The following is a 25,262-nucleotide window of genomic DNA, read 5'->3' as shown; positions in this document are numbered from 1 at the left end:
CCCCCCGCCCCGGGACAAGCGCCCCGCGGCGCGCCCGCCGCCGCCGCTAGCGCGTCGGGGTCTCGGGCTGCCGGCGGCTCCGCTGATGTCCCAGGCGCCTTGGCGGGCGGCCCGCGGTCTGCGGGAGTGCGGGCGCGGCCCCGAGGGCCGGGTGAGGCGGCCGCTGGCGGCGGGGGTCGCTCGGGGCCGCCCGGGGCGGGGGGCGGGGGCAGGCGGCGGGAGGGAGGGGCGCCTCCGTGGGCGCTCGGGGCCGCGCTCGCACAGTCCCGGCGGCGGCGACGGCGCGAGGACCCCAAGTTTGGCGGCGAGGGCGCGGATCCCCCGCGCCGATCCCCTCCTCTGCCGCCGGGGCCGCGGCGCGCCGCGTCTTCTCGTCACAGTTTATCTGGGCGAGTTTCTAATGGCGGACGCGGAGCGGGCAGGTCTCGGGCTCCGGGCCAGTGCGGGGGTTTCCGCCCCGCGGCGACGCGAGTTTCCCGCGAGTGGGTCCGGGCACGACGGGGACGGCGGAGGGTGGGCAGAATCGGGGGATAGGATTCCCCGCTGCCGTCCAGGCTGCGCTCGCCCTCCTCCTTCCTCCTGTTGTTCGTAGTGACCGTGTAGTCTCGTGTGGTCGTGGCGGGGCCTTGCTGTTTGTACCTGGCGTCTCGGCGGCATTGCGGTGGGGGAGGGGGGGAGTGCGGAGGCGCCTTGACCTCTTGTCCCTTTGCTCCGTCTGGCTGGTGGTTACGAGCCGCTGCTGCGTCCAGCTTGGTTAGCACTAAATCATTTGTCATTCTTCATTCTAGGACCAGGAATCGCCTTCAGGCCAGTCTGGTGGACGTTTGTCTGAAGCTGAGGAGGACCGCGTCGCCACAGTGAGTAGCTGTCCCCGCGTTTCTGTCGAGTACCGTGAGCGCCGCGCCAGGGTGCGCCTCTGTGGCGCTTGCCTTTCTCTTACCTTGCAGGCGACGAGCGGGTTTCTGGGGCGGGCCCTGTCGCCAGAGCCAGGCCAGGGTGATCCCTGGGAACGCACTGGGAGCGGGCGCTGACATTTTACACCGCTTGTATTCTCTAGGGTTCTAAAACAAGAGTTAAAGGTAGCTCCGTTTTTAATGCTTTCTAGTTAGCCTTTTTTTTTTTGGCTTTCTTATGGATAGAAATAATTTTTTTCTTCATCGCTGGGTTAAGAAAAATTACTGAATGTACTGTTGTCAGGTCGACGGAGGCGATACTTCTGTGTGAGTTTGTCGTCTCGAGGAAGATTTATTTGTGTTTACACACCCTGACAGGTCTCTAGCCAGGGTCTAGTCAGGAGATAGTCTTTAAAACAAAAAAAAAGAGGAGATAATCTGGTTCTCACCCTAGCCGTGATTCTGAGACTGACCACGGAATTGGTAGTGACAGCCTCCATTATGAAGTTAATGTGTTGTTTCCTTGTTACTAAGAAGTAACCTATGTGCTGTTCACTTTGGTACAATAAAATGCCCGGTGCTCTGTCAGCTGTTCAGTTAATGGCTTTAACACCAATCCTTGCCTGAATCAATAATTTTATTAAGAGTCTGAAAATGATTTTTTTTTTTTTTTCCTTAATCTGATTCTCCATGTATTATCTGGGATTCTGTATAGTCTTAGGTCCTGCCTATTTTGTCCTTTCGGATCAGTTTTCCACTGGTCATCAAGAAGAAACCTGTGATGAGTGCATCTCTCACAGCAGTGTTCCTGCCTTCCCTGTGCCCTTGCAAATCCTTGACACACTTGGCTTTGCACGTAGGCTGTTAGGCGTCACGGGACACTTCGTTAGTTAGACAGCTTTTAGGAATGGATATTGTTTCAACTGGGTAATGTTCATAGACTATCTGAAGTGCTGATATTTCACGTTACTTGATAGTTTTGTGAGATGAAGGGACGTGGGTAGGATGCTAGAGCTATGAGGGACCTTCATAGGGAAAGGGAACTAGGGGGGACTAAAAGACTGGCAGGAGATCAAGTCACTGACTCAGGTATTACCACTTAGAAAAGCCACTTTTCTCAGCAGTGTGTTCCTAGCGTAGTTGAGCGCGGTGCGCAAAGGACTAGGTTTAGTGCCAGCCAAATTGGGGTTCACATCTCTGCTGTCTTATTACTTTGGCAAGTGCAAACTAAATAAGAGTCAATAAATGCATCTTTATAAATGCACATCTTATTCAATTAAATACATTTTTATTATGCACATTTTATAAGTGAGTAAATTGTGTCTGTCTTCCCGATTACTATGAAGATTGTAAATCGCCTAGCCCATAAGTTATGTGGGACACACACACACACACACACACACACACACACACACACACACACATTGTTAATGGTGGCTGCAATTCTTATCTTTGTTTTGTTTCCTGATATTTCTTCCACTTTATCTTTCAACCCCTTTACTGAGTTTTCCATTTCTGCTAAGCTTTTCATTTCCAAAAGCTCTTTTTTATGCTAGAAATATTAGTTTTATATGGTCTTTTGCTTGTCATGTATCCGTCTAGAGTACTGATAGTTTGTGGGTTTTCATTTTGTTTTCTTTTTCCTGCCTTTTTTTCTTTCCTTTGTAAAAGCTCTTTTTTATGCTAGAAATATTAGTTTTATATGGTCTTTTGCTTGTCATGTATCCGTCTAGAGTACTGATAGTTTGTGGGTTTTCATTTTATGTTTTCTTTTTCCTGCCTTTTTTTCTTTCCTTTGTTTTTTTTTTTTTTTTTCCTCTTTTAACAACTATTTTTCTTATTAGAAGCTTTTTCCAGATAGTTCATAATTCTTGACAGGTCTACTCATGATTAAGAATTGGGAAATGGAGAATAGATTGGAAGAGTGAATAGAACTTTCAGCTTGGAGCTTCACTGTAGGATGGTTCTTTTTTGGCCAGTTGATGGAGAATCTCTAAAGTTGTTATTTTTAGGTCTTTCCTTTTTTTCATGTTCCTAATTCCACAGAAAGGAGTGTTTCTGAGAAAGAAGTTTTCTAGGGAGTAGTCTGCTGCTTGGAAGATAGAAGTCTGGATGCCAGCTCTCTGGAAATCAAGTGAGAGAGGGGGCATTTCATATGCATGCTATTGAAGCATTCACCAGTGCCTGGTGAACCTGAGACAGACCTTATATTCTATCCTCGCCAAAGAATAAAAGTCTAGAACTTGGGCCAGGGTAGGGAAAGACCTGTCATCACCAAAATGGAGGGAGGGAGAGAAGGGATTTGGGATTTCACATCCTCCTGTTTTAGCCACCTGCTCCCTAGTCCCGTGATATCTGGAGCTATAGGCTTTGAGCCTCGTGAAGATTCTGCAGCATAAGTCAGGATGTTTCTCAGCCTTTTCCATGACTATCTTAGAGTTTGACTATCTCAGGCAGAGTTGGTTAACTGCTTATCCACCTGCTCTTTAGCTTATCAAATTTCGTTCCTTTTGTTTCTTCTCTTTGTTTTTCCTTTCCTTGTCAGTAGGAACTTTACTGTTGTTATGGGGGTTTTAGAAGGGATTGAGGTTAGTTGTGTGTGATCAGTCTATGGTCTTAATCCCTACCAGGCTATTGATTTCTAGATAGTAGTTTTGTATTTAGACACTTAAGTAATTCTCTTGCTGTTTGTCATAACTGTTCATTTGATTTTTCTTTTTTCCTGTTTCATTACATTTGTGAGTAAAACCTCCAGAATCATCATACACCTTCATTTTGTTTCTGATTTTAAATGGGAATGCTTGTAGTATATACTCACGATCATGAAGCTGGCTTTGGAATTGATGTTATTTTTATGTGAATATATAAATATTTTAATATTAAGAAAGATCAGTTCTGTGACAGTGTAAGTCCAGAGGTGCCGTAGAACGTGTCCTAGAACTCATTAGTGTTCAACACGTTTTTGTAGCATACATCCTTTATCTTTTATAGAGCCGCAAAAATATAGGTCTGCTTATAGGTGGCCAAAAAATGAACCTTTTAAGCAATAATTAAATAATTGAAGATACTTTCTTGGTGATTTTAACATTTGAAGACTCATGAGCAGGTTAGTTTACCGTTCTCATCACATACTAATCTTATCATATTAATATCTCACCATTTCTATTTTTGCAGCTGTTTTTTTTAACTGATTCGTTTTAATATGTAAGTTTTACTTAATTGTACACAAACATAATTGAATATTGAATGGCTACTAAATTACTCTGGTTTTTTTTTTAATAGAAGGTGATCTCAGGAAAATTCATGATACTCAGTTATAACTTAAGAATTCAGCAGAAATTTTTGCAACTTTAAAAAACCATATTGAAAAAACTAACACTGAACTGCACACTTAAAAATGATTAAAATGGCATTTTATGTTGTATATATTTTACCATAATTTTTGAAAAAAAAGATTATTTTAGCAACCTTTAGGAAATAAAAACTGCTATGAGATGTTACTAAAAGTAAACACAATAGGGCAAACTACCCTTATTTGTGTCTTTGTTTTAGTGTTAACTCTTGTCTTTATCCCTAATTAAATACCTTTTTAACTTTGCAGGGTTGTTACCCACAACCTAGAGATAGTTTGCTTTTAAGAGTCTTGCTCGGGGGCTTCCCTGGTGGCACAGTGGTTGAGAGTCCGCCTGCCGATGCAGGGGACACGGGTTCCTGTCCTGGTCTGGAAGATCCCACATGCCACGGAGCGGCTGGGCCCGTGAGCCATGGCAGCCATGGCTGCTGAGCCTGTGCTTCCCGAGCCTGTGCTCCGCAACGGGAGAGGCCACAACAGTGAGAGGCCGGCGTACCGCAAAAAAAAAAAAAAAAAAAAAAAAAGAAAGAGTCTTGCTCGGGTTTCAGTCTAACTTTCTGTTCTTAGGACAATTTTTTCTTTTTTTTTTTTTTTTTTTTTTTTTGGTTGTGCTGCGAGGCTTGTGGGATCTCAGTTTCCCGACCCAGGATTGAACCGTGGGCCACAGCAATGAAAGCCTGGAATCCGAACCACTAGGCCACCGGGGAACGCCCATTAGATTCTGCACATCTCTGTGTGGATTTTCCTTTGATTTTATATTAATTTTCATTGCATCAAAATGAAGATCAATTAAACATTAAATAGTTGTAGATGAATAAGATAGCACAGGAAGACTAGATAAATTTTTAAGATTAACTAGACACTTGTTGAAATCCTAAGGTGTAGGCAGAGTATTTGCCTGAATACCCTCTCAATGGAGAGGGATTTAACATTTTTTGCACTCTGTAATATGTCCAGGCCGAGAGAGACTAGGGACTTGCAAGTTCACTTATCACAATTAAAACCTCAGAGTCCTTTTTATCCCCATTTGCAGTTTATAGTTTAGAAAAGTAAAATTCAATGAAGTGAGGTAATTTGCTCAGTGTTTTACCTAAACTATAACTTTTTCTCTTTTTAGATAATATAGAAATGGTTAAAACTTTTTTGTAGTCTTATGTTTATGGAATTAAGAAAGTGTTTGATGGTTAAATTATATACACAATGACTTTTAATAGTGGTTAGGATTAGGTTTTAATTTTTTTACAGTCTGGAATTTGAAAATAGGTGAATACTTAATCTTTTATCAGAAGTAGATGAATACAATGAGCTGAGCATAAAGAATGCTCTTTATTTTCTTTGGGAAGATTAAAATAGGGCCTAACAGCCACCAGAGGGTACTGTGTAGTCAGCTATAGCTCTTCCAGAAATTGTTCTTTTCTGTTCTAGGTTTATTCAGATACAGAAAGGACTGAGAGAATTCGTATATAACAGCTCTTACATTTCATAATTCAGTTTAGGCTGAATTATTGCCTCTTTTCTCTGAAAATCAACCACATAATAAGCTTACTGGATGAGTGTTAGCCATGATCCTAATTTTTGTATTTCCTTTATAACCCTTTTAAAGTAGTTTCTTTGATTTTTTTATTTCTTTATCTTTGAACTAGAGTTATTTGAATGTTGATTTTGTTTTAATGAATTCACTCATTTTAATAAAACAAGTAATTTTAAAAAAAATTGTATACAGTAATTGCATATAATGTAGTGGCTATGAAATAGATTATAGAGTCAGATTCCTTGGATTTGAGTCCTGACTCTACCCTTTCCAGCAGTGGAGACTTGGGCGGGCCAGGTGGATTACTTTTCTTCTTATCTTCTGAGTCTTAGTTTCCTGATGGGTAAAATGGGAAAAAGAATAGTTCCTGCCACACCTTTATAAGCATTTACTGAATTGCTATATTTAATGGCACAGCACCTATTAAGAATAAACATTACCGATTGTATGACTGTAAGTACTATCACTTAAAATTAGTTGGGAAAATTTTAGAATAGAATGTTACTTAGCATATTTCAATATGAGATGTTTAAAATTGAATGATGACTGCTGTATGAGTGACTTTTCTTTATTATTCAACACCCATACAGATCCTACCTCCTTCACTGTCTTGAGCGTCTAAGAAAATTGAAGCCAGCATGTGTAAACTTACCTCAGCTTTCCATCTATTATTTCTACATACTTATATATGTTCTAATTACAACTGGACAAAACCTTGAACAGCATGGGTTTGGACTGTACGGATCCACTTATACATAGATTTTTTTCAGTAAATACTATAGTACCGCATGATCCAGGGTTGGTTGAATCTGCGGATATGGAACCTTGGATTTGGAGGGCTAAGTGTGGGAATTGAGCATCCATGGATATCCTGGGACCAGTCCCCCCGTGGATACCAAGGGACAGCCATACACTTACCTTTTCCCCTCTCACTTTTGAGATAAAGGTGACTTCTGTTCATGATCAGTTTCACTACCAGCTGTGCACACATCCTCCTCCTCCTCTTCTCTCATCTGCTTTCAGAGCTGTGCTTCATTGGTCGGTCACTTCTCCAGATTCTTCCAACTATGTTTCTGCTGGATCCTTTCGTTTGTCATTCTCTAGTGCATAGTAGGTACACAGAGGTGTTTGCTGAATAAAACAAAGTGGCTAAGAATTTGGAGCCTAGAGTTAGAGCTGGAGTTTGAGTCCTATTCGGCCTTACCCAGATTCGTTTCCTGATCTGTAAGATGAATTAAATTATATGTACATCATGGGTTTTCCAGAATTTTATATAAAAAACCTATAGCATAGTGTCGATTCCTCAACAAGGACAAAAAAAAAGATTCAGAAAGGTTTAATGTTGGAAGCAGAGAATTTGAAAAACAATGACAGAAGACCCTAGGGAAATAGAGTTTGGACAATATCATAGTCATTTTAGTAGGTAAAAGTATATTTAGTAAAGTGATTGTATTTGGACACTGAGTTATTGGTAATTGATGGAATTATTTTGAACAATTTTCTCTTTCAAGGAAGGACTTAGATAAAATCACATAAAATAATTTAAAATTTCACTTGTGCTATTTAATTGCAATAAAATGCAATGATCATAGTGTACTAGAACTTTTTTTTCTTTTCTCTCTCTGTTATAGGTTCTTTGGCATAGATAAATGTTCAGCGGGAGGATTAGACTTGACTGAACAGACTCCTGTTTTATCAGGGAGTAAAGCCATGGCAGCTAGTTTCATGGACGTAGCATTTGGTGACCCAGCTAGTCCTTTAGTTAGTAGATCTAGAAACTCGTCAGCGGAGGACGATGATGATGATGTTGTATTTATTGAATCAATACAACCTCCTTCAAGTTCTGCTCCAGTAATAGCTGATCAAAGAAATTTTATATTTGCTGCATCAAGAAATGAAAAGCTACAAGGAAATTATTCCATAATTCTTCCTTCCTCAAGAGATTTGGCTTCTCAGAAGGGAAGTATAAGTGAGACAATTGTCATTGATGATGAAGAAGACATGGAAACAAATGGAAGGGAAAAGACAGTTTCTTCTAGTTTTATTGAATGGGCACTTCCTGGAAGTAAAAACAGAGCCAAAGATTTGGATTTCTCCACTTCCAGTCTTTCAAGAAGTAAGGTAAATGCTGGAATGGGTAATGGTGTTATCACTACAGAATGGACTCTGAAATACATATTACTAATGTTACAACCGTAGAAACAGGTATTAAGCTCTGAATGATGGGCGAGATATGAACTTAATGATTACAAATATAACATCACTATAGAATACCAGCTTGGGAGATGTCGCTAACGGACTACAGTCGAGTAACTTTGGTGTTAATATGCAAACGTACACCCCGTCTTTAACTTCACAGACCAAGACTGCTGTAGGACCTTTTAATCCTGGTAGAATGAATGTGGCAGGAGGCATATTTCAGAACGGAGGATTTACAGCTCATCATAGTCCTGGTAAGCAGTAAGTGATACTAAATATTTTCTTTCCACCCTAAGTAATAAACTTTTGGCTGTTACTTTTAGTACCTATATCTATTTTATTCTATATGTGAAACATGTTTTGTTAACTTTCATATTAAAATAGAATTTTTTACTAAATAAAACTGTGCAGTCTACTCTATTTTACCCAATATGATTTATATGTGAAGTGTTTTAATTGAAAACTCCCATAACTACTACCTCCATCTTTGTTTACTAGCATCTTTATTTTAATGTAAAAGTCATAGAATAAAAAGATGGATAGTGAACTAAAGGATTAAAGTAACATTACATAACAATTAAATTTTATTTAAATTGTAATTACATAACCTGACTTTTCAATTTTTGCTTTTCAAGTGTTTACTTTTAGACTGCTTGTCTCTGATTTTTGGTTTTAAATCAGCATTTTATTAGTTGCTTCATTTTAAATTTGGAAAACTTTCTTACCTTTAAATCAGAGACTTGTTTTTTTCCCCTATTTTTTGGCTGTACCACGCGGCATGCAGGATCTTAGTTGCCTGACCAGGGATTGAACCCCTGCAGTGGAAGCACTGAGTCTTAACCACTGGACTGCCAGGAAAGTCCCAAATCAGATACCTGTATTTTAAAGACTCTTATGAGGCCAGTTGTGTTCTGGTAAAATATAATGAAAGTTATTTAAAATTTAGCAAATCTTTTTTGCGGATTTTTCATGACTGGGTGTGCTGTTTGTTTTTTCGGGTTTTTTTTGTTTTCTTTTTATTTGTTTGTGTTTGTTTGTTTTGGGTCATTTTAGTGCTTTTAGCTATTGACCAACTTAGAATTTTAGGAAAGGAGTGGAAAGTAATTAGAGCTAAGAACCAAATCACTTGTTGTTTTAAAGGAATGCTAGTATTTTTTTTCTTAAAAATTTTTTTAAAATTAATCTTTTTCTCTGGTTATGAGACTATTACAGAACATTTGAAGGAAATCATAGTTAGAAATAAGAAAATAGTACCTGTCACCTACCTCACTAAGTAGAAGTGACTGACAACTTAAAATTTTTGTTTGTTTGCTTTCAGTTTTTTGCCTATGTGGTTCTAAAAATAAAATTTAGAGCATATTGTATTTAGTTTTGTGTTCTCTTGATTTATTTAATCTAAATTTTAGTATGTTATGTCATTTTAAAGATAGAAGTTTCAGTGGCTATAAAATATTCCTTTGAGATATTCATTCCTCTACTTTTTAAGCATTTATATGGCTTTTCATTTTTTACTATTGAAACTCCACACACTAAATGTCTTTGTTTATATTGTTTATTATTTCTATAGGACAGTTGTTCTCAAACTTTTTGGTCTCAATTTCACTCTTGGAAATGATTGAGGATCCCAAAGTTATTTGTTTTGTTTTTAATCTGTTGTCATATTAGAAATTAAAACTTAAATTTAAAAGGTATTTATTCATTTAATAATAATTATTATGTGACATATTTTTAATGAAAGGTGACTACTTTCACTAAAGAAATTTAGTGAAAAGTGATGTATTACAGTTACACAAATTTTTTTTTTATAAAGCATTTTATTTTATTATTTAAATTTTATTTATTTATTTATTTATTTTTGGCTGTGTTGGGTCTTCATTTCTGTGCGAGGGCTTTCTCTGGTTGCATTGAGTGGGGGCCACTCTTCATCGTGGTGTGCGGGCCTCTCTTGTTGTGGAGCACAGGCTCCAGACGCGCAGGCTCAGTAGTTGTGGCTCACTGGCCTAGTTGCTCCACGGCACGTGGGATCTTCCCAGACCAGGGCTCGAACCTGTGTCCCCTGCATTAGCAGGCAGATTCTCAACCACTGTGCCACCAGGGAAGCCCCACAAATCTTTTTGAAGTCTGGCTTAATAGAAGACAGCAAGGTATATCTAGCTCCTCAAATCTATTTCTACATTGAATGTGTTGCAATATTTTCTTTTGTTTGAAGTGTAAGAAGAAAATCTGGCCTCACGTACATATGTGGCTGTAGAATGGAGCAATATTTTAGTAGCCTTTTTAGTTAATTTTGGATAGTTTTTTCCTTTTCGTTTTGACACAGCACCAAAACTTGATAAGTGGTAGTTTCTTAAAAGTTCTTACAGTGTGGAATCTGAAACTATATAATGAACTTTTCATACTTTATTACATTAAAATTCATTTATCTTTGAATGAATTTTACCTTTGTATGATTTGGTAACATTGTGCTTTGGTTATTTGGAAAGTGCTGATTCACTGAGTTACCTAGGTCTTCTAAATGTTGACACCTTACAAAGCTGTCACGCTAGCAGTGGTGGATGCAGGTTTACAAAGATTCTGATTTTCACTGGAAAGCTCAAATTTTCTCATTGGCAATAAATACTGTTATTTTTTTGAAGTGAAAGGCTTATTTTAAGAAAATGTCAATAACCAGTTTGTTTTGTCATTCCTTTAAGGCTAGTTCAGCTTGCAATGCAACAGTTTTACAAGTGCTTTTCCACTCTTTCTCATTGTTCTTTGGTATGAAACAGAAGTGCCTTCTGGATGCTTCCCTGTTCATCATACAGAGTATTAAGATGTAGTCAGAGGCTGAAATTTAGTAAAATTAATACTAATTTTTACCTTTTCACTAAGGACCTCTGTTGCATAATAAATAATTTCACTGGCCTTTGTCCCTGGTTCTTGGGAGAGAGAATAAATCCTTGAAATTTACTAGATTCCTAATAACTAATGATTAAGGCTGAGGGTCACCAGAAAGACCAACCGTGTGATTTGAGTGTTGGACCTTTGAGCCAGCCCAGCCTCCATGGAGGAGAGAGCGGCTGGAGATTAAGTCCAGTCACACGCAGCGAATAATCCCACCAGTCACACCCACACAGTGAAACCCAGTAAAAACTCATCTGTGCCGGGTGGGTGACGCTACCCACTTCCTCAGGAAGAGGGCACAGAAGCTCTGGCATTGGGACCCTTCCTCACCCCGTATGTCTCTTCATTTGACTGGTCCTGATTTGTATCCTTTAAATAAAACTGATCATAAGTATAGAGCTTTCTTGAGTTCTCTGAATCATTCTAGTAAATTATCAAACCTGAAGGGGCCTTAGGAACCTCCCAGGTTTACAGCCAGTTGGCCAGAAGCCCAGGTGGCATGTAAAGCGAGGGCAGTCTTGTTGTGGACTCTGTGCCTTCAAAATGGGGCTGGTGCTGACTCCAGGCAGTTAGCATCAGAGTTGTGTTGACCAGTTGTTGTTGGAAGAACAATGGAAGTACAGGTGCTACTTTTTCTTTCTTTTGTGCAAGTGCCTGATAGGGAGGAAAATTTTACTAGTACAGTTTGGTTCCACTGCCAGCAGTTTTACCCATCATTGCTTCTGCACCATTAGCGCAGATGCCAACGTGATGAAAAAGGCAAATAATCTTAGTTTTATTATAGAAATGGTTTGGCCTTGCAGATCCCCTTTTATTTCTTATGTAATGTTGAATAGAAGTGATCAGAGTATAAAGTCTTGTCTTGTTCTTTTTTTTGTTGGCCATGCCTCGCGGCTTGCAAGATCTTAGTTCCCTAACCAGGGATTGAACCCCAGGCACTCAGCGGTGAAAGCGCCTTCTTTTGTCTTGTTCTTGACCTGGGGTGGGGGGGAAATAGTTGACATTTCATCATTTAGTGTATTTGCCTATGTCAAATATAATAAGCTTTTTATGTTCATAATTTATTTAATAGCTTGTGTCTAGTCTTTGCAGTTATAAACAGGTTTCTCATGAATATCTCTAAGTTTGTCACACATATTTTCTAGTGAAAAGTTTCTGTAGGTGAAATTGCCAAGTCAAATGTCAACATATTTTTAAAGCTTTTCATGGTTAATACAGAATGGTCCTCACCAAAAAATTATGGGTTTTTTTTTTTGTTGTTATAATATTGTAAGCTCTCCTCAGGGGTAGGAGTATTATTAATGTTTGCTAAACTTATCATTTAGAGGTGGTATCCTCTTAATGTATACATCATTGAACTTTTAAAAATACTTTTGCAAACTTTTTATGAATTTGTTCATTCATGTTTGTCATCTCCTTATTACTATGTACATCTTTTGTTTATTGATTGAGTGAAACCTGAGAAATAATATAAAAAAACTTGTGATTTCTATATTGAATGATGTGTTAACCTTAAAAGCGGTTGAAGATGATGTTGAAGACTTGAAACAATGTCCATTGGAAATCATTCTTTTGCATCTCTGTTTCTTTCACTCTTTAAAATTTTTTATTGCAGTGTAATTTGTTTCTTTCACTCTTATTTTTTGTTTTGTAATTATTTCCTAAATTTTACATGTATATTTTTGCAAGCATGAATTACATCTTATGTACGTATAAGCTCTTAAGTGACGTTAAAACCAGAAGGCTTGCCATGTATTTCTTTTATGTTTCAGCCTTGACCGTTTTTTACCTTCTGGAGTAAATTGAAGTTGTGTATTGAATGGTGAAGTGGATCAATAACATGCTTTTCAATTTAAAAGCATAGCACATAGACTGATACTTAACTGTAAAAAAGCATACTGTAGTTAGATGCTATACTGTTACCTCCACTCAAATTGTGGACATAATTGAAACTAGCAAAAGTTGTTTGAAAGTAGTTTTGACTACCCTTGGATGTATTTTTATTCTTGTCATCCCTTTATCTCATTAATTCAAAACTGTATTTTATATTACAGTGATAATTTTCTCATGCCATGAGGTATCAATGATTTTAAAAAGTAACAGACAAGAAGCATTAAAGGACTCCCCTGACATTCATTCATATATATGAAGACGTTCTTAACTACATTTAAACTATTTTGTTTGTGCTGTGGCAATGAATTTCTGTTACCTATGAAGTATGGATGAATTTACAGTGTTCCTGGGTTCTCTAAAGTTCTATTTCGGGGGAAAAAAGTTACAGAACTATATCCTTTATTTATTTATTTTATTATTATTTTTAAAAATAAATTTGTTTATTTATTTATGGCTGAGTTGGGTCTTCGTTGCTGTGCGCAGGCGTCTCATTGCGGTGGCTTCTCTTGTTGTGGAGCACGGGCTCTAGGCGTGTGGGGTTCAGTAGTTGTGGCTCGCAGGCTCTAGAGCTCAGGCTCAGTAGTTGTGGCACATGGGCTTAGTTGCTCCACGGCATGTGAGATCTTCCTGGACCAGGGCTCGAACCCATGTCCCCTGCATTGGCAGGCAGATTCTTAACCACTGCGCCACCAGGGAAGCCCTATCCTTTAAATAATACTTGGTCCAGAATTCTAAAAAGAGGGTCTACAGAATTGTCAGGTAAAGAGTGATGGTGAAGATGTGTCTGACGCTTTCTGAAAGGTGGAGTCACTTGTCAAAAAGGACTGTCTTCTTGTCGTTGCTCTTTTCACTCGTCGTTTTAAGTTGGATGTAGCATAGTGAAAGCTGTCTAATTTTAGTATTAACCCTAAATTTTTTTTTGCTTGCTGTCAGCTTTTGTAAAATTAACCAATTTTACCAAAAGACTTAACAGAATTAGATGGTGACCATTGTATTACTATTGTAACTGTTGTTATTATTTAGAGTCAGAACTCCCCCAGAGTGTCTTACTTTAGTTGCTGTGTGCTTCCCACTTCTATAGAATGAAGGTTTTCCAGCACAGAAAAAAAAAAAATAAGAGCAAGAGGAGGATTTCTGGAGTTGAGATATATTTGAATCTAGGGCTTAAGGGTTCAAATTTTATCCTATAAAATTATGGCTCTGCATAAAGTACAAATAAAACTGTGTAATATCTTATGAAAATAAGATCATGTCCGTTAGAATGGACCTTTGAGTCATATAATCTTTTCATTAACCTTTAGGGTAGACTGTATTTCAGTGAAAGTTCTTCAGCCATCGTGTATCTTTATGTAAACAGCAAAATTTCATCAAAGAAAATACTCAGACTTAGAAATTGTTCTTGCATCTGTGTCGTATTTTTGTTGGATTATAAACATTTCTGGCCATGATACTGATTCTAGGAAGTTCTTCTTCTGATAATAATAGACTTAAGACTAATAATCGGGGTAACTCCTGTCCCTCCTGCAGAGAATAATGGGGGGAAGGGAGATAAAACATATAAAATATCGAAAGCATCACAGAGCTGCAAATACACAGAAAAAATGAGGTTTCTCATATTCGAGAAGGAGCCTCAGAGGAATCGTCTCTTACTTGGAGTTGCTTTTCTCTAATGGGTATGTGTTCAGTTCCAGAAAAGGCTGCTAAGAATCTAAGGGGAACTTTCAACAGACTCACAGGGGCCCACAAAGAAGGACACTGATTTAAAAATATATATATATCGACCTTTGGATTGGGGATGCTAACATAATCCAGAGTCTCAAGTTTTGTTTTCAGTTTTTCATGTAAAACTATTAGGGATATGAGGAGGCAGGCCATATAATGAAATAAGAGAAAAAGCAGACAATAGAAGTGAACCCACAAGGGGTGCAGGTACTAGGAGTATCAGACAGTCTACATTTTAACTGTAGATTTGGCACAGCTGAAGAGAGTGTGAATGAACCGGAATATGTATCAGAGTATTATTCAGACTGAGTCAGAACCAGAAGGGGGGAAATACAGAAAAGAATGTAAGAGACTTAGGACATTTGATGAAAAGGACATGTAATTAATGTCCCAGAAAGAGGAAAGAAGAAATGAGGCAGAAGAGGTGTAACTGAGGATTTTCTAAAATGGAGAAAAACATCAACCCTTGAATTCGAGAACCTTTACAAATTCTGAGCAGAATAAATACCCAAGAGACAGTTAAGAGACATGTAGAGAAATCATAGTCAAAAATTGGAAGCGGGGCTTCCCAGGTGGCGCAGTGGTTGAGAATCTGCCTGCCACTGCAGGGGACACCGGTTCGAGCCCTGGTCTGGGAAGATCCCACATGCCGCGGAGCAGCTGGGCCCGTGGGCCACAATTACTGAGCCTGCGCGTCTGTAGCCTGTGCTCTGCAACAAGAGAGGCCGCGATAGTGAGAGGCCCGCGCACCGCAATGAAGAGTGGCCCCTGCTTGCCACAACTGGAGAAAGCCCTCGCACAGAAACGAAGACCCAACACAGCCATAAATAAATAAATAAATAAATAAATTTTAAACAGGGTGGGAAACAGGAGAAAAGCATCAAGTAGGATTTATAGGAAATGAAGCTTGGTAATAAAAGTTTAAAAAAAAAAATTGGAAGCAATCATCCGCCTGTAGATGGTAGCCTCCTTCTCCCCTGAGTAGCAAAGACTGCTCCCATGTCCTGCCTCCTGTCGTACACAGTGGGGTGTTGCTCCAGGAACTTTTACTGTGGGCAATGAACCCCATAGCCCCTACCCAATAAACCTTTGATGTCCCCCCACCAAAAAAAAATTGGAAGCAATCCAAATGTCCATCAGCAGTAGAGTGATAAATAGTATCAGCCACACAGTGGAATTCTCAACAATGGAAACAGATGAACAACTACCTTCAGTGTGAATGAAACAGATGAGATGTTGAGACGAGGGTACATACTACGTGATTTCATATGCGAAGTTCAAAATAAGGCAAAACTTATCTTTGAAGTGAGGATAGGGATGGCTTGTGGGAAAGGAGGGGAGTGACTGAGTGGAAAAGACATGAGGATCCTGGAAGTTTTCTGTGTGTTTATCTGGGTGGTGGTCATAGAAGTACATATTCATTGTGAAGACGGTCATTGAGCTGTGCACTTAAGATTATAAACTTCATGTGTATGTGTTACTCTTTAACAACTAAAAACCCCACTGAGACGCTGAAGTAACTTCACTAGCAGACCAACACTAAAGAAATACTAAAAGGTTGTTCTTTAGGCAGAAGAGTTTAGATGCAGGAAGAAATCAATAATCTCTAAAACTTGGGACTTCCGTCGTGGTCCAGTGGTTGAGAATCCGTCTCGCGTTGCAGGAGGTGCCTCTTTGATCCCTGGTCGGGGAACTGAGATCCCACATGCCGCGGGGCAGCTGAGCCCGCGAGCTCTCTGGAGCCTGCGCGCTGCAACTAGAGAGCCCGCACACCGCAACTAATGAGCCTGCACGCCGCAACTAGGACCTGATGCAGCCAAAAAATAAGTAAATAAATAAAATAAAAAAGAATATCTAAAACTCAAATAGTGGATCTGGTGCTTACTGGAATTCTGGGCAAATCACCTCTAGCTTCTAGGCCTTAATTTTCTTTGCATATAAGGAGGGATTTGGATTAAATCCTTCTGGGCCCCTTCTCTTAAAATTTATTCTGGGGATAGAGCATGGAAGAATTTGGTTGAGAGACCTTTTATTTTAGCGGTCCCCAACCTTTTTGGTGCCAGGGATTGGTTTCGTGGAAGACAGTTTTTCCACGGACGGTGGGGTGTGGGGGATGGTCCAGGAGGTGATGCGAGCGATGGGGGGGATGGGGGGTGGCAGGTAAAGCTGTGCTGTTTCGGACTGCTACTGGTCCCAGACCCAGGGGTTGGGGACCCTGTTTTATTTAGCCTGTAGACACTAACACGATAAATAAAATAAGAATTTGATGAAATACAGAACTTTGAAATTAGGAGAAATTAAATAGTTGCAGTATAAACAAAGAAAACATTTGCTTTGTGTATGTACCGATGCTAAAGTGAAAAAAAACTGCAGAATCTATTGAGCGGTATAGTTGATGTCTCACTTTACATAATTATATATAACTCTATCCCCTTTAAGTATGGGTAAATGTACAAAATTTAAAAGCCCAGAGAATTCCCTGGTGGTCCAGTGGTTAGGACTTCACACTTTCACTGCTGCGGGGCCAGGGTCAATCCCTGGTCAGGGAACTAAGATCCCACAAGCTGCCTGACGTGGCCAAAATAAAAACAAAAACAAAACTTTACGGAATATACTTCATATTTGCCAGCGTATCTTCCTGCGGAGTGAAAGAATTCCTTTGGTTACTTGTTCTGTTTTGTTTTTGCCTGTTAAGATAAAAATATCTGGAAAAGGACAAAATTAGAAGCAGCAGTGGGTAGGAATTTAGAGGTGAAAACAGTTGTTAGTGTTGGTAGTATTATGAGAGGCGTTTAGAGCCACGATAGGTGGAGGGGCCATAGACCTTTACGTAACGACAAAAGCTATTTTATTTATGTATGTATGTATGTATGGCTGCATTGGGTCTTCATTGCTGCGTGCTGGCTTCTACTCTTTGTTGCAGTGCGCGGGCTTCCCACCACGGTGGTTTCTCTTCCTGTGGAGCATGGGCTCTAAGCACGCAGGCCTCAGCAGCTGTGGCACGTGGGCTCGGTAGCTGTGGCTCGCGGGCTCTAGAGTGCAGGCTCAGCAGTTGTGGCGCACAGGCCCAGTTGGTCCATGGCATGTGGGATCCTCCCGGACCAGGGCTCGGACCCATGTCCCCTGCATTGGCAGGTGGACTCCCAACCACTGTGCCACCAGGGAAGCCCAAAAGCTCTTTTTGAAGAGAGATGACATTAATTCAGTGCACTTGGGCCTTGTTTCTCAAAGCTTCACCATTACTCAAGAGGTAGTTAGAAATGCAGAATCTCAGGCCCCTCCCTAGACTTACTGATTTAGAATCTCTGTTTAAACAAGATTCCCAAGTGATTGTATGCATGTTAAGGTTGAGAGGCACTATTACCTGTACATAATATTGTACCATTTTGAAGCTAACAGTAATATACGATGGAGTCCCCGTGTGAAGGTAGGAAAGCTGGGTCTCCTGTGTAATCCACCACCTACACTAATGCCTGGGAAATAGTCTAGAAGGCTGGCAGGTAATTGTAGACAGAGTTGCCTTAAAATGCTATGTTTAAATTACATGTACTTGGAATTATTTTGGAGGGAAGTGCACTAATATCTACAAATTACTTGACCTACATAGAGAAGATAGATTATTTAGCAGGGTGAATAAATAGAAAACGTGATAAAGCAAAAAGTAAAATAGTATAGAATCTATATGATGGACATATTTTTCACAGTAAAATTCTTTCAGCTTTATATGCTTTAATTTTTTCATAATAAAGTGTTAGGGGGGAAGCTGTTATGAAAATGGGTCTCATATTACCAGACTATAATCTTTATATTTATATATTTGCTTTATTTTATAATGTGTTAATACTTTTCTCTTAGAAAAGAAAAAGTGCCTTAGGAAGTACCCTGTGTACAGAACATAATGCTTTACTATATGCATTATCTCATGTAGTTGTTTTTTTTTTTTTTTTTTTCCCCTGCTGCACGGCTTGTGGGATCTTAGTTCCCCGACCAGGGATTGAACCTGGGCCATGGCAGTAAAAGTGCAGAGTCCTAACCACTGGACCTCAAGGGAAGTCCCTCTCATTTAGTCTTCATAACACTGATAGGTTGGGTATCATTGTGATTTGTAGCTGAGAATACCAAGACCTAGTTTAAATTACTTGCACAATCTCTAGCACAGAGTGTCTGACTTGGAGATGCTGGCTACTGCATTGCACAATTCCGGGGCTGCCATTTCAAGTGTTGGCACAATAGAGCATCATTCACTTAAGAGTACAAAGGGGAGAGTCCCCCTGGGGTTGTACAGCAAGGCTTCCTCACTATTCTCTTAGACTTGTGCAAAATGAAAATTTTAAATATTTTTCTGATGGGAGTTTTTAACTGTTCCGTGACTTTTCTTATGTGTTTTATTTTTAAGATTCTTGGATCTCCCAGTCAGCATCCTTTCCCCGTAATCAGAAACAGCCAGGGGTGGATTCTTTATCACCAGTGGACTCGCTTCCTAAACAGATCTTCCAGCCTTCTGCCCAACAGCAACCCACTAAACCAGCTAAAATCACTTGTGCAAACTGCAAAAAGCCTTTACAGAAGGGACAGACAGCTTATCAGCGAAAAGGATCAGCTCACCTCTTCTGTTCTACCACCTGCCTCTCTTCCTTCTCTCATAAGCGTACTCCAAAGAAACGCAAGGTGACATGTAAAAAGTAAGCTGTACCTTTCAACATGGTTCCATATGATTGGATACTGGCAGTATGAATTTGTGTCCTGAATGTACTTAGAGAGTTGCAGAAGATTCATGGATAGAATTGATGCACAGGTTTCTTCAAGTTTATGGAGCTTGAGTTATCCTAGCATATGTCAGAGCTGTGGGTCATTTGTATTGTACTTACTCTTGGCAGGAAAATTGAGTTTAGGTATAGAAATAAATCAACCCTATCCCACCAATGCCTTTGCCTCACCCCCTTCCCCATCCTCTACCTTGGTTCTACCTGGTTGCTAACACCCTTTTTGAATGCTTCTAGAAGTCATAACCTGTGGCAAGGTTCTAAACGTCATAACCTGTGACAACAAAATATTTTTATCTCTGAATATCTTTCCATATTATTTAGGAACTCTTAGCAATTAAATAAAAATGTGGATTTTTCTAGATCCAAAAATTATAGTTGATTCTTAGGATTAAATCATGAGAAAATGAAAAATGTTAATTATTGTTCAAATATGTGTGTGTGTGTGTGTGTATATATATATATATATATATATACATATACATATATTTTGTGTGTGTGTGTGGTACGCGGGCCTCTCACTGTTGTGGCCTCTTACGTTGTGGAGCACAGGCTCCAGACGTGCAGGCTCAGTGGCCATGGCTCACGGGCCTAGCCGCTCCGCGGCATGTGGGATCTTCCCGGACCGGGGCACGAACCCGTGTCCCCTGCATTGGCAGGTGCACTCTCAACCACTGCGCCACCAGGGAAGCCCCATATATATTTGACTTTTATTAAAATGCAATGTTCTTAGGGAGTTCCCTGGTGGCCTACTGATTAAGATTCTGGGCTTTCACTGCCGTGGCCCGGGTTCAGTCCCTGGTGGGGGAAATGAGCCACTCAGCATGGCCAAAAAAAAAAAAAGAATGCAGTGTTCTTAAATTGTGTCTATCCCTTGTGTTTCAGAGGTGCACCTGCAAAAAAGGCTACTCTTGTTCCTCAAGGGGAGTCAAGTGAATCCTTCCAGAAATTTTGTGGTACATCTTCGTCTCCCTATGAAGATAACCAGAATCTTCGAAAAAGAGTTCTGAATAAATCAAGATGTACAATCTGCAGTAGACTAACAGAGGTCTGTGATTTTATATCTTAAGTTATTATCTAAGTTAACAGTGATAATTTTAACTTTTAGGTGCTGTTATATGTTCTGCCATGTACCTAATGGATGAGTCTTGAATCTATTCAGTGAAGTTGAAGGGAAGAATAAGCATATGTTAGAATTGTCTCATAACAAATGTCGCATCCCATAGTATGGGGGGTAATCATCCATTTCTGTGGAACTGAATGTACTCATAAAAAGAGAGCAATAGTTTTATGGTGGATTTTGTTCTTATTAGCCACACTAAATGAAAATGTAGGTTCAGGACATGAAGGAAACAACCAGTCCTACAAGAACACGTAGAACAGGTGGAGTGAAAGTATGTAGGTCACTTCACATTTCTTAGGCGGTATTGCCATCTTCCCAGGCATCCAGGGAGTCCCCACTTAACACGGTCCTTGGTGACTGAATTTGGTCTGGATTACCCTGAAGCCTTGTAGATCCCAGACACAATTTTATCTCAACTACCATAGAGCTGAGCAAAGCAAGAACTTAGGTATATACAGACTCCATCTTGAATGTGGGTGATACTGGTTCCCTTTCCCCACCCCCCCACCCCAGTTTTCTAGGGCAGTGAAGTTTATAATACGTACAAATTCCCAATCCACTTATTTTTAAGCAGGTCATATCAAAACCTGCTAACCATTTCCTGTAATTTTTTTAAATAAATTTTTAATTTGTTTTTGGCTGTGTTAGGTCTTCATTGCTGCACATGGGCTTTCTCTAGTTGTGGCAAGTGGGGGCTACTCTTCATTGCGGTGCGCAGGCTTCTCATTGTGGTGGCTTCTCTTGTTGCAGAGCAGGGGCCCTAGGCGTGAGGGCTTCAGTAATTGCAGCACGTGGGCTCAGTAGTTGTGGCTCGCAGGCTCTGGAGCGCAAGCTCAATAGTTGTGGTGCAAGGTATCAGTTGCTCCGCAGCATGTGGGATCATCCTGGACCAGGGCTCGAACCCATGTCCCCTGCATTGGCAGGCGGATTCTCAACCACTGCACCACCAGGGAAGCCCCTGTAATTCTTAAATGTCTGATTTTGTTGCTTTTTGTTCTATGAGTCTTATTTTTCCTTTTATAAAATCAAAGCACAATTTTACAAAGAAATCAAAGATAAAAATGAAAGAATAGTGAAATGTGCTTTTTGTAAGTCTTTTAACTGAATGTTTCTTCCACTGAGAAATTACTAAAGGTTCTTTATCTCTGTTGAAAAAACTAGGTATCTCATGTATGGTGCTAATCCAGTTCATTTATTTAATAAATTGGTTTTTGTTTTTAGATTCGGCATGAAGTCAGCGTTAACAATGTAACACATAAGCTGTGCAGTAACCAGTGCTTTAACAAGTACAGGTTGGCCAATGGTCTAGTGATGAATTGCTGTGAGCAGTGTGGGGAGTACCTGCCCAGCAAAGGTGCTGGAAACAATCTCCTAGTCATTGAAGGTCAGCAGATGAGATTTTGCTGCCAAAGTTGTGTTAACGAATATAAACAGGTAATTCTTTTTTAATGAGTTTTAAATGATCAAGTTTGCAGTAATTTCTCCCTTGTTAGCTTACATTAAGCAGATTTATCTTAGAATCTCATGTGGTTCCATTTCTGTCAGTCTCTCATTGAGTATTACTCTCAAATGAGTATTAAAATTAATTGATTGTTGTAAGTAAGCTTGTTTTAAGTCTTTATGTTTTGCAGACCTTACAATGAGTAATTCTTTTCTCTACCATTTTGCATGCCCACTGACAACTTGATAGTTCCAATTACTCTGTAGTCTAGAACAAAATTTGGTGTTGTCTGTTTTGATTTAATCTATTCTAGTGGGTATGAAATGATTATCTCATTGTGGTTTTAATTTCCTGATAACTACTGTTCCTTTCTCATCACTCATACATCTTCTTTTGTAAAGTATCTATTCAAGTTTTAGTTCACTTTTTTTATTGGATTGTCTTTCTATTATTGAGTTGTAGGAATTCTTTATATATATTCTGGATACATATCTTTTGTAAAATAAATGTATTTGGAAGATTTTTCTTCTGGACAGTGTTTTGTCTTTTTGTTTTCCTAATGTTGTTTTTGAAAAGCCTAAGTTTTAAATTTTGACAAAGTCCAATTTACTATTTGCCTTTGTGATTAGTACTTTTTGTGTCTTGTTTAGGGACTCTGCCTACCAAGGTTATGAAGATATTTACCTATGTTGTCTTCTATAAGCTTTTTAGTTTTAGATTTTATGTTTACATCTGTGATCCATCTCAAGTTAATTTTGTGTATGGTGTGAGGTAGGGATTAAGGAAGTATCATCTTCCTGATTTCAAGACATTATAAACCTCAAAACATCGCCTCATACACCAGAAATTTGTACAGTTTTTCTTTATCAATTATACTTCAATAAACCTGGGGAAAAAAGACATTAAAAAGCCATAGTAATCAAGGTGGTATGGTATTGGCATATTAAGATAAACAAATAGATCAATAGAATAGGCAGGCCAGAAATAGAACCACATAAATACAGTCAGTTGATTTTAGAAGAAAGTACAAAATCATTTGGATGGGAAAAGCAAGATTTTTTCAGCAGATGGTGCTGGAACAATTTTTTTGTTGGTATGGACATAAATAAGCCAGACCTCAGATTATCCCACACAAAAATTAATTTTAAAAAAATTAATTTAACATGGATCCTCAATGTAAAACCAGGAATGTTCTTAACCCCATTTCACTGGACAAGTGTTTAAATGGTTAGCTTTTAGGGAGAAGTAACTCTGAAGTGCAAGGATTATTGCATAGTAGGGGAAACAGTGGATACCCATAGTTGATTTTTTAGTTTTTGCAAGGAAGGCTTATTTATGTTATCTTTATTATCTTCTTTGTGTATATTACGCCTCATATTTAACAAAGCCTTTGGGTGCGGCTTATAGAAGATTGCAGTAACGTTATCTTTTCAAAAGAGTACATGTCAAAAATACCTTCTGCTTGAGGGCAGACAGCAGAAGCAAGAAGAACTACAATTCTGCAGCCTGTGGAAGGAAAGCCACATTCACAGAAAGATAAACAAAATGAAAAGGCAGAGGACTTTGTACCAGATGAAGGAACAAGATAAAACCCCAGAAAAACAACTAAATGAAGGGGAGATAGGCAACCTTCCAGAAAAAGAATTCAGAATAATGATAGTGAAGATGATCCAGGACCTCGGAAATAGAATGGAGGCACAGATCAAGAAGATGCAAGAAATATTTAACAAAGACCTAGAAGCATTAAAGAACAAACACCTAGAAGAATTAAAGAACAACAAACAGAGATGAACAATACAATAACTGAAATGAAAAATACACTAGGAGGAATCAGTAGCAGAATAACTGAGGCAGAAGAATGGGTAAGTGTTCTGGAAGACAGAATGGTGGAATTCACTGCTGCAGAACAGAATAAAGAAAAAAGAATGAAAAGAAATGAAGGCAGCCTAAGAGACCTCTGGGACAACATTAAATGCAACAACATTCGCATTATGGTGGGGGGGTGCCCAGAAGGAGAAGAGAGAGAGGAAGGACCCGAGAAAATATTTGAAGAGATTATAGTCGAAAACTTTCCTAATATGGGAAAGGAAATAGCCACCAAAGTCCAGGAAGCACAGAGAGTCCCAGGCAGGATAAACCCAAGGAGAAACATGCCGAGACATGTAGTAATCAAACTGACAAAAATTAAAGACAAAGAAAAATTCTTGAAAGCAACAAGGGAAAAACGACAAATAACATACAAGTGAACTCCCATAAGGTTAACAGCTGATTTCTCAGCAGAAACTCTAAAAGCCATAAGGGAGTGGCATGATACATTTAAGGTGATGAAAGGGAAGAACCTACAACCAAGATTATTCTACCCGGCAAGGATGTCATTCAGATTCAACAGAGAAATCGAAAGCTTTACAGACAAGCAAAAGCTAAGAGAATTAAGCACCACCAAACCAGCTCTACAGCAAATGCCAAAGGAACTTCTCTAAGTGGGAAACACAAGAGAAGAAAAGGACCTACAAAAACAAAACCATAAAAATTAAGAAAATGGTCATAGGAACATCCATATTGATAATTACCTTAAATGTGAATGGATTAAATGCCCTAACCAAAAGACACAGGTTCACTGAATGGTTATAGAAACAAGACCCATATATATGCTGTCTACAAGAGACCCGCTTAAGACCTAGGGACACATACAGACTGAAAGTGAGGGGATGGAAAAAGATATTCCATGCAAATGGAAATCAAAAGAAAGTGGAGTAGCAATACTCAGATAAAATAGACTTTAAAATAAAGAATGTTACAAGAGACAAGGAAGGACAGTACATAATGATCAAGGGATCAATCCAAGAAGAAGATATAACAATTATAAATATATATGCACCCAACATAGGAGCACCTCAATACATAAGGCAACTGCTAGCAGCTATAAAAGAGGAAATAAACAGTAACACAATAATAGTGGGGGGCTTTAACACCTTACACCAATGGACAGATCATCCAGACAGAAAATTAATAACGAAACACAAGCTTTAAATGACACAATAGACCAGATAGATTTAATTGATATTTATTAGGACGTTCCATCCAAAAACAGCCGATTCCTCTTTCTTCTCAAGTGCACACGGAAAGTTCTCCAGGATCACATCTTGGGTCACAAATCAAGGCTCGCTAAATTTAAGAAAATTGAAATCATATCAAGCATCTTTTCCGACCACAGCGCTATGAGATTAGAAATCAATTACAGGGATAAAAACGTAAAAGACACAAACACATTGGAGGCTAAACGATATGTTACTAAATAACCAACAGATCACTAAAGAAATCAAAGAGGAAATAAAAAAATACCTAGAGACAAATTACAATGAAAACACGATGATCCAAAGCCTATGGGATGCAGCAAAAGCAGTTCTAAGAGGAAAGTTTATATCAATACCAGCCTACCTCAAGAAACAAGAAAAATCTCAA

General features: G+C 39.1%; 1 protein-coding gene across 7 annotated transcripts in view; it reads left to right on the top strand.

Annotated features, from left to right (window-relative positions):
- The first annotated feature begins 209 nt into the window (after positions 1 to 209).
- ZMYM5 (zinc finger MYM-type containing 5) overlaps positions 210 to 25,262 on the top strand; it is a 45,476-nt gene continuing 20,423 nt past the window's right edge. For 3 of the 7 annotated variants that reach the window (XM_028497546.1, XM_028497545.2, XM_028497542.2), the window contains exons 1-8: positions 210 to 513; positions 789 to 857; positions 6,367 to 6,513; positions 7,408 to 7,897; positions 8,136 to 8,229; positions 18,870 to 19,155; positions 20,122 to 20,284; positions 21,581 to 21,793. In XM_028497546.1, coding sequence (XP_028353347.1) covers positions 401 to 513; positions 789 to 857; positions 6,367 to 6,513; positions 7,408 to 7,897; positions 8,136 to 8,229; positions 18,870 to 19,155; positions 20,122 to 20,284; positions 21,581 to 21,793 — 1,575 coding nt within the window. In that variant the 5' untranslated portion in view covers positions 210 to 400. The other 4 variants (XM_028497543.2, XM_055089436.1, XM_028497547.2 and 1 more) reach the window with 4 other exon arrangements.

This window comes from Physeter macrocephalus, chromosome 13, assembly GCF_002837175.3.
Source record: "Physeter macrocephalus isolate SW-GA chromosome 13, ASM283717v5, whole genome shotgun sequence".
NCBI classification, from domain to species: Eukaryota; Metazoa; Chordata; class Mammalia; order Artiodactyla; family Physeteridae; genus Physeter; species Physeter macrocephalus.
The sequence above is the reverse complement of the archived record's forward strand: the minus strand, read 5'-3'. Positions and strand labels throughout refer to the sequence as shown.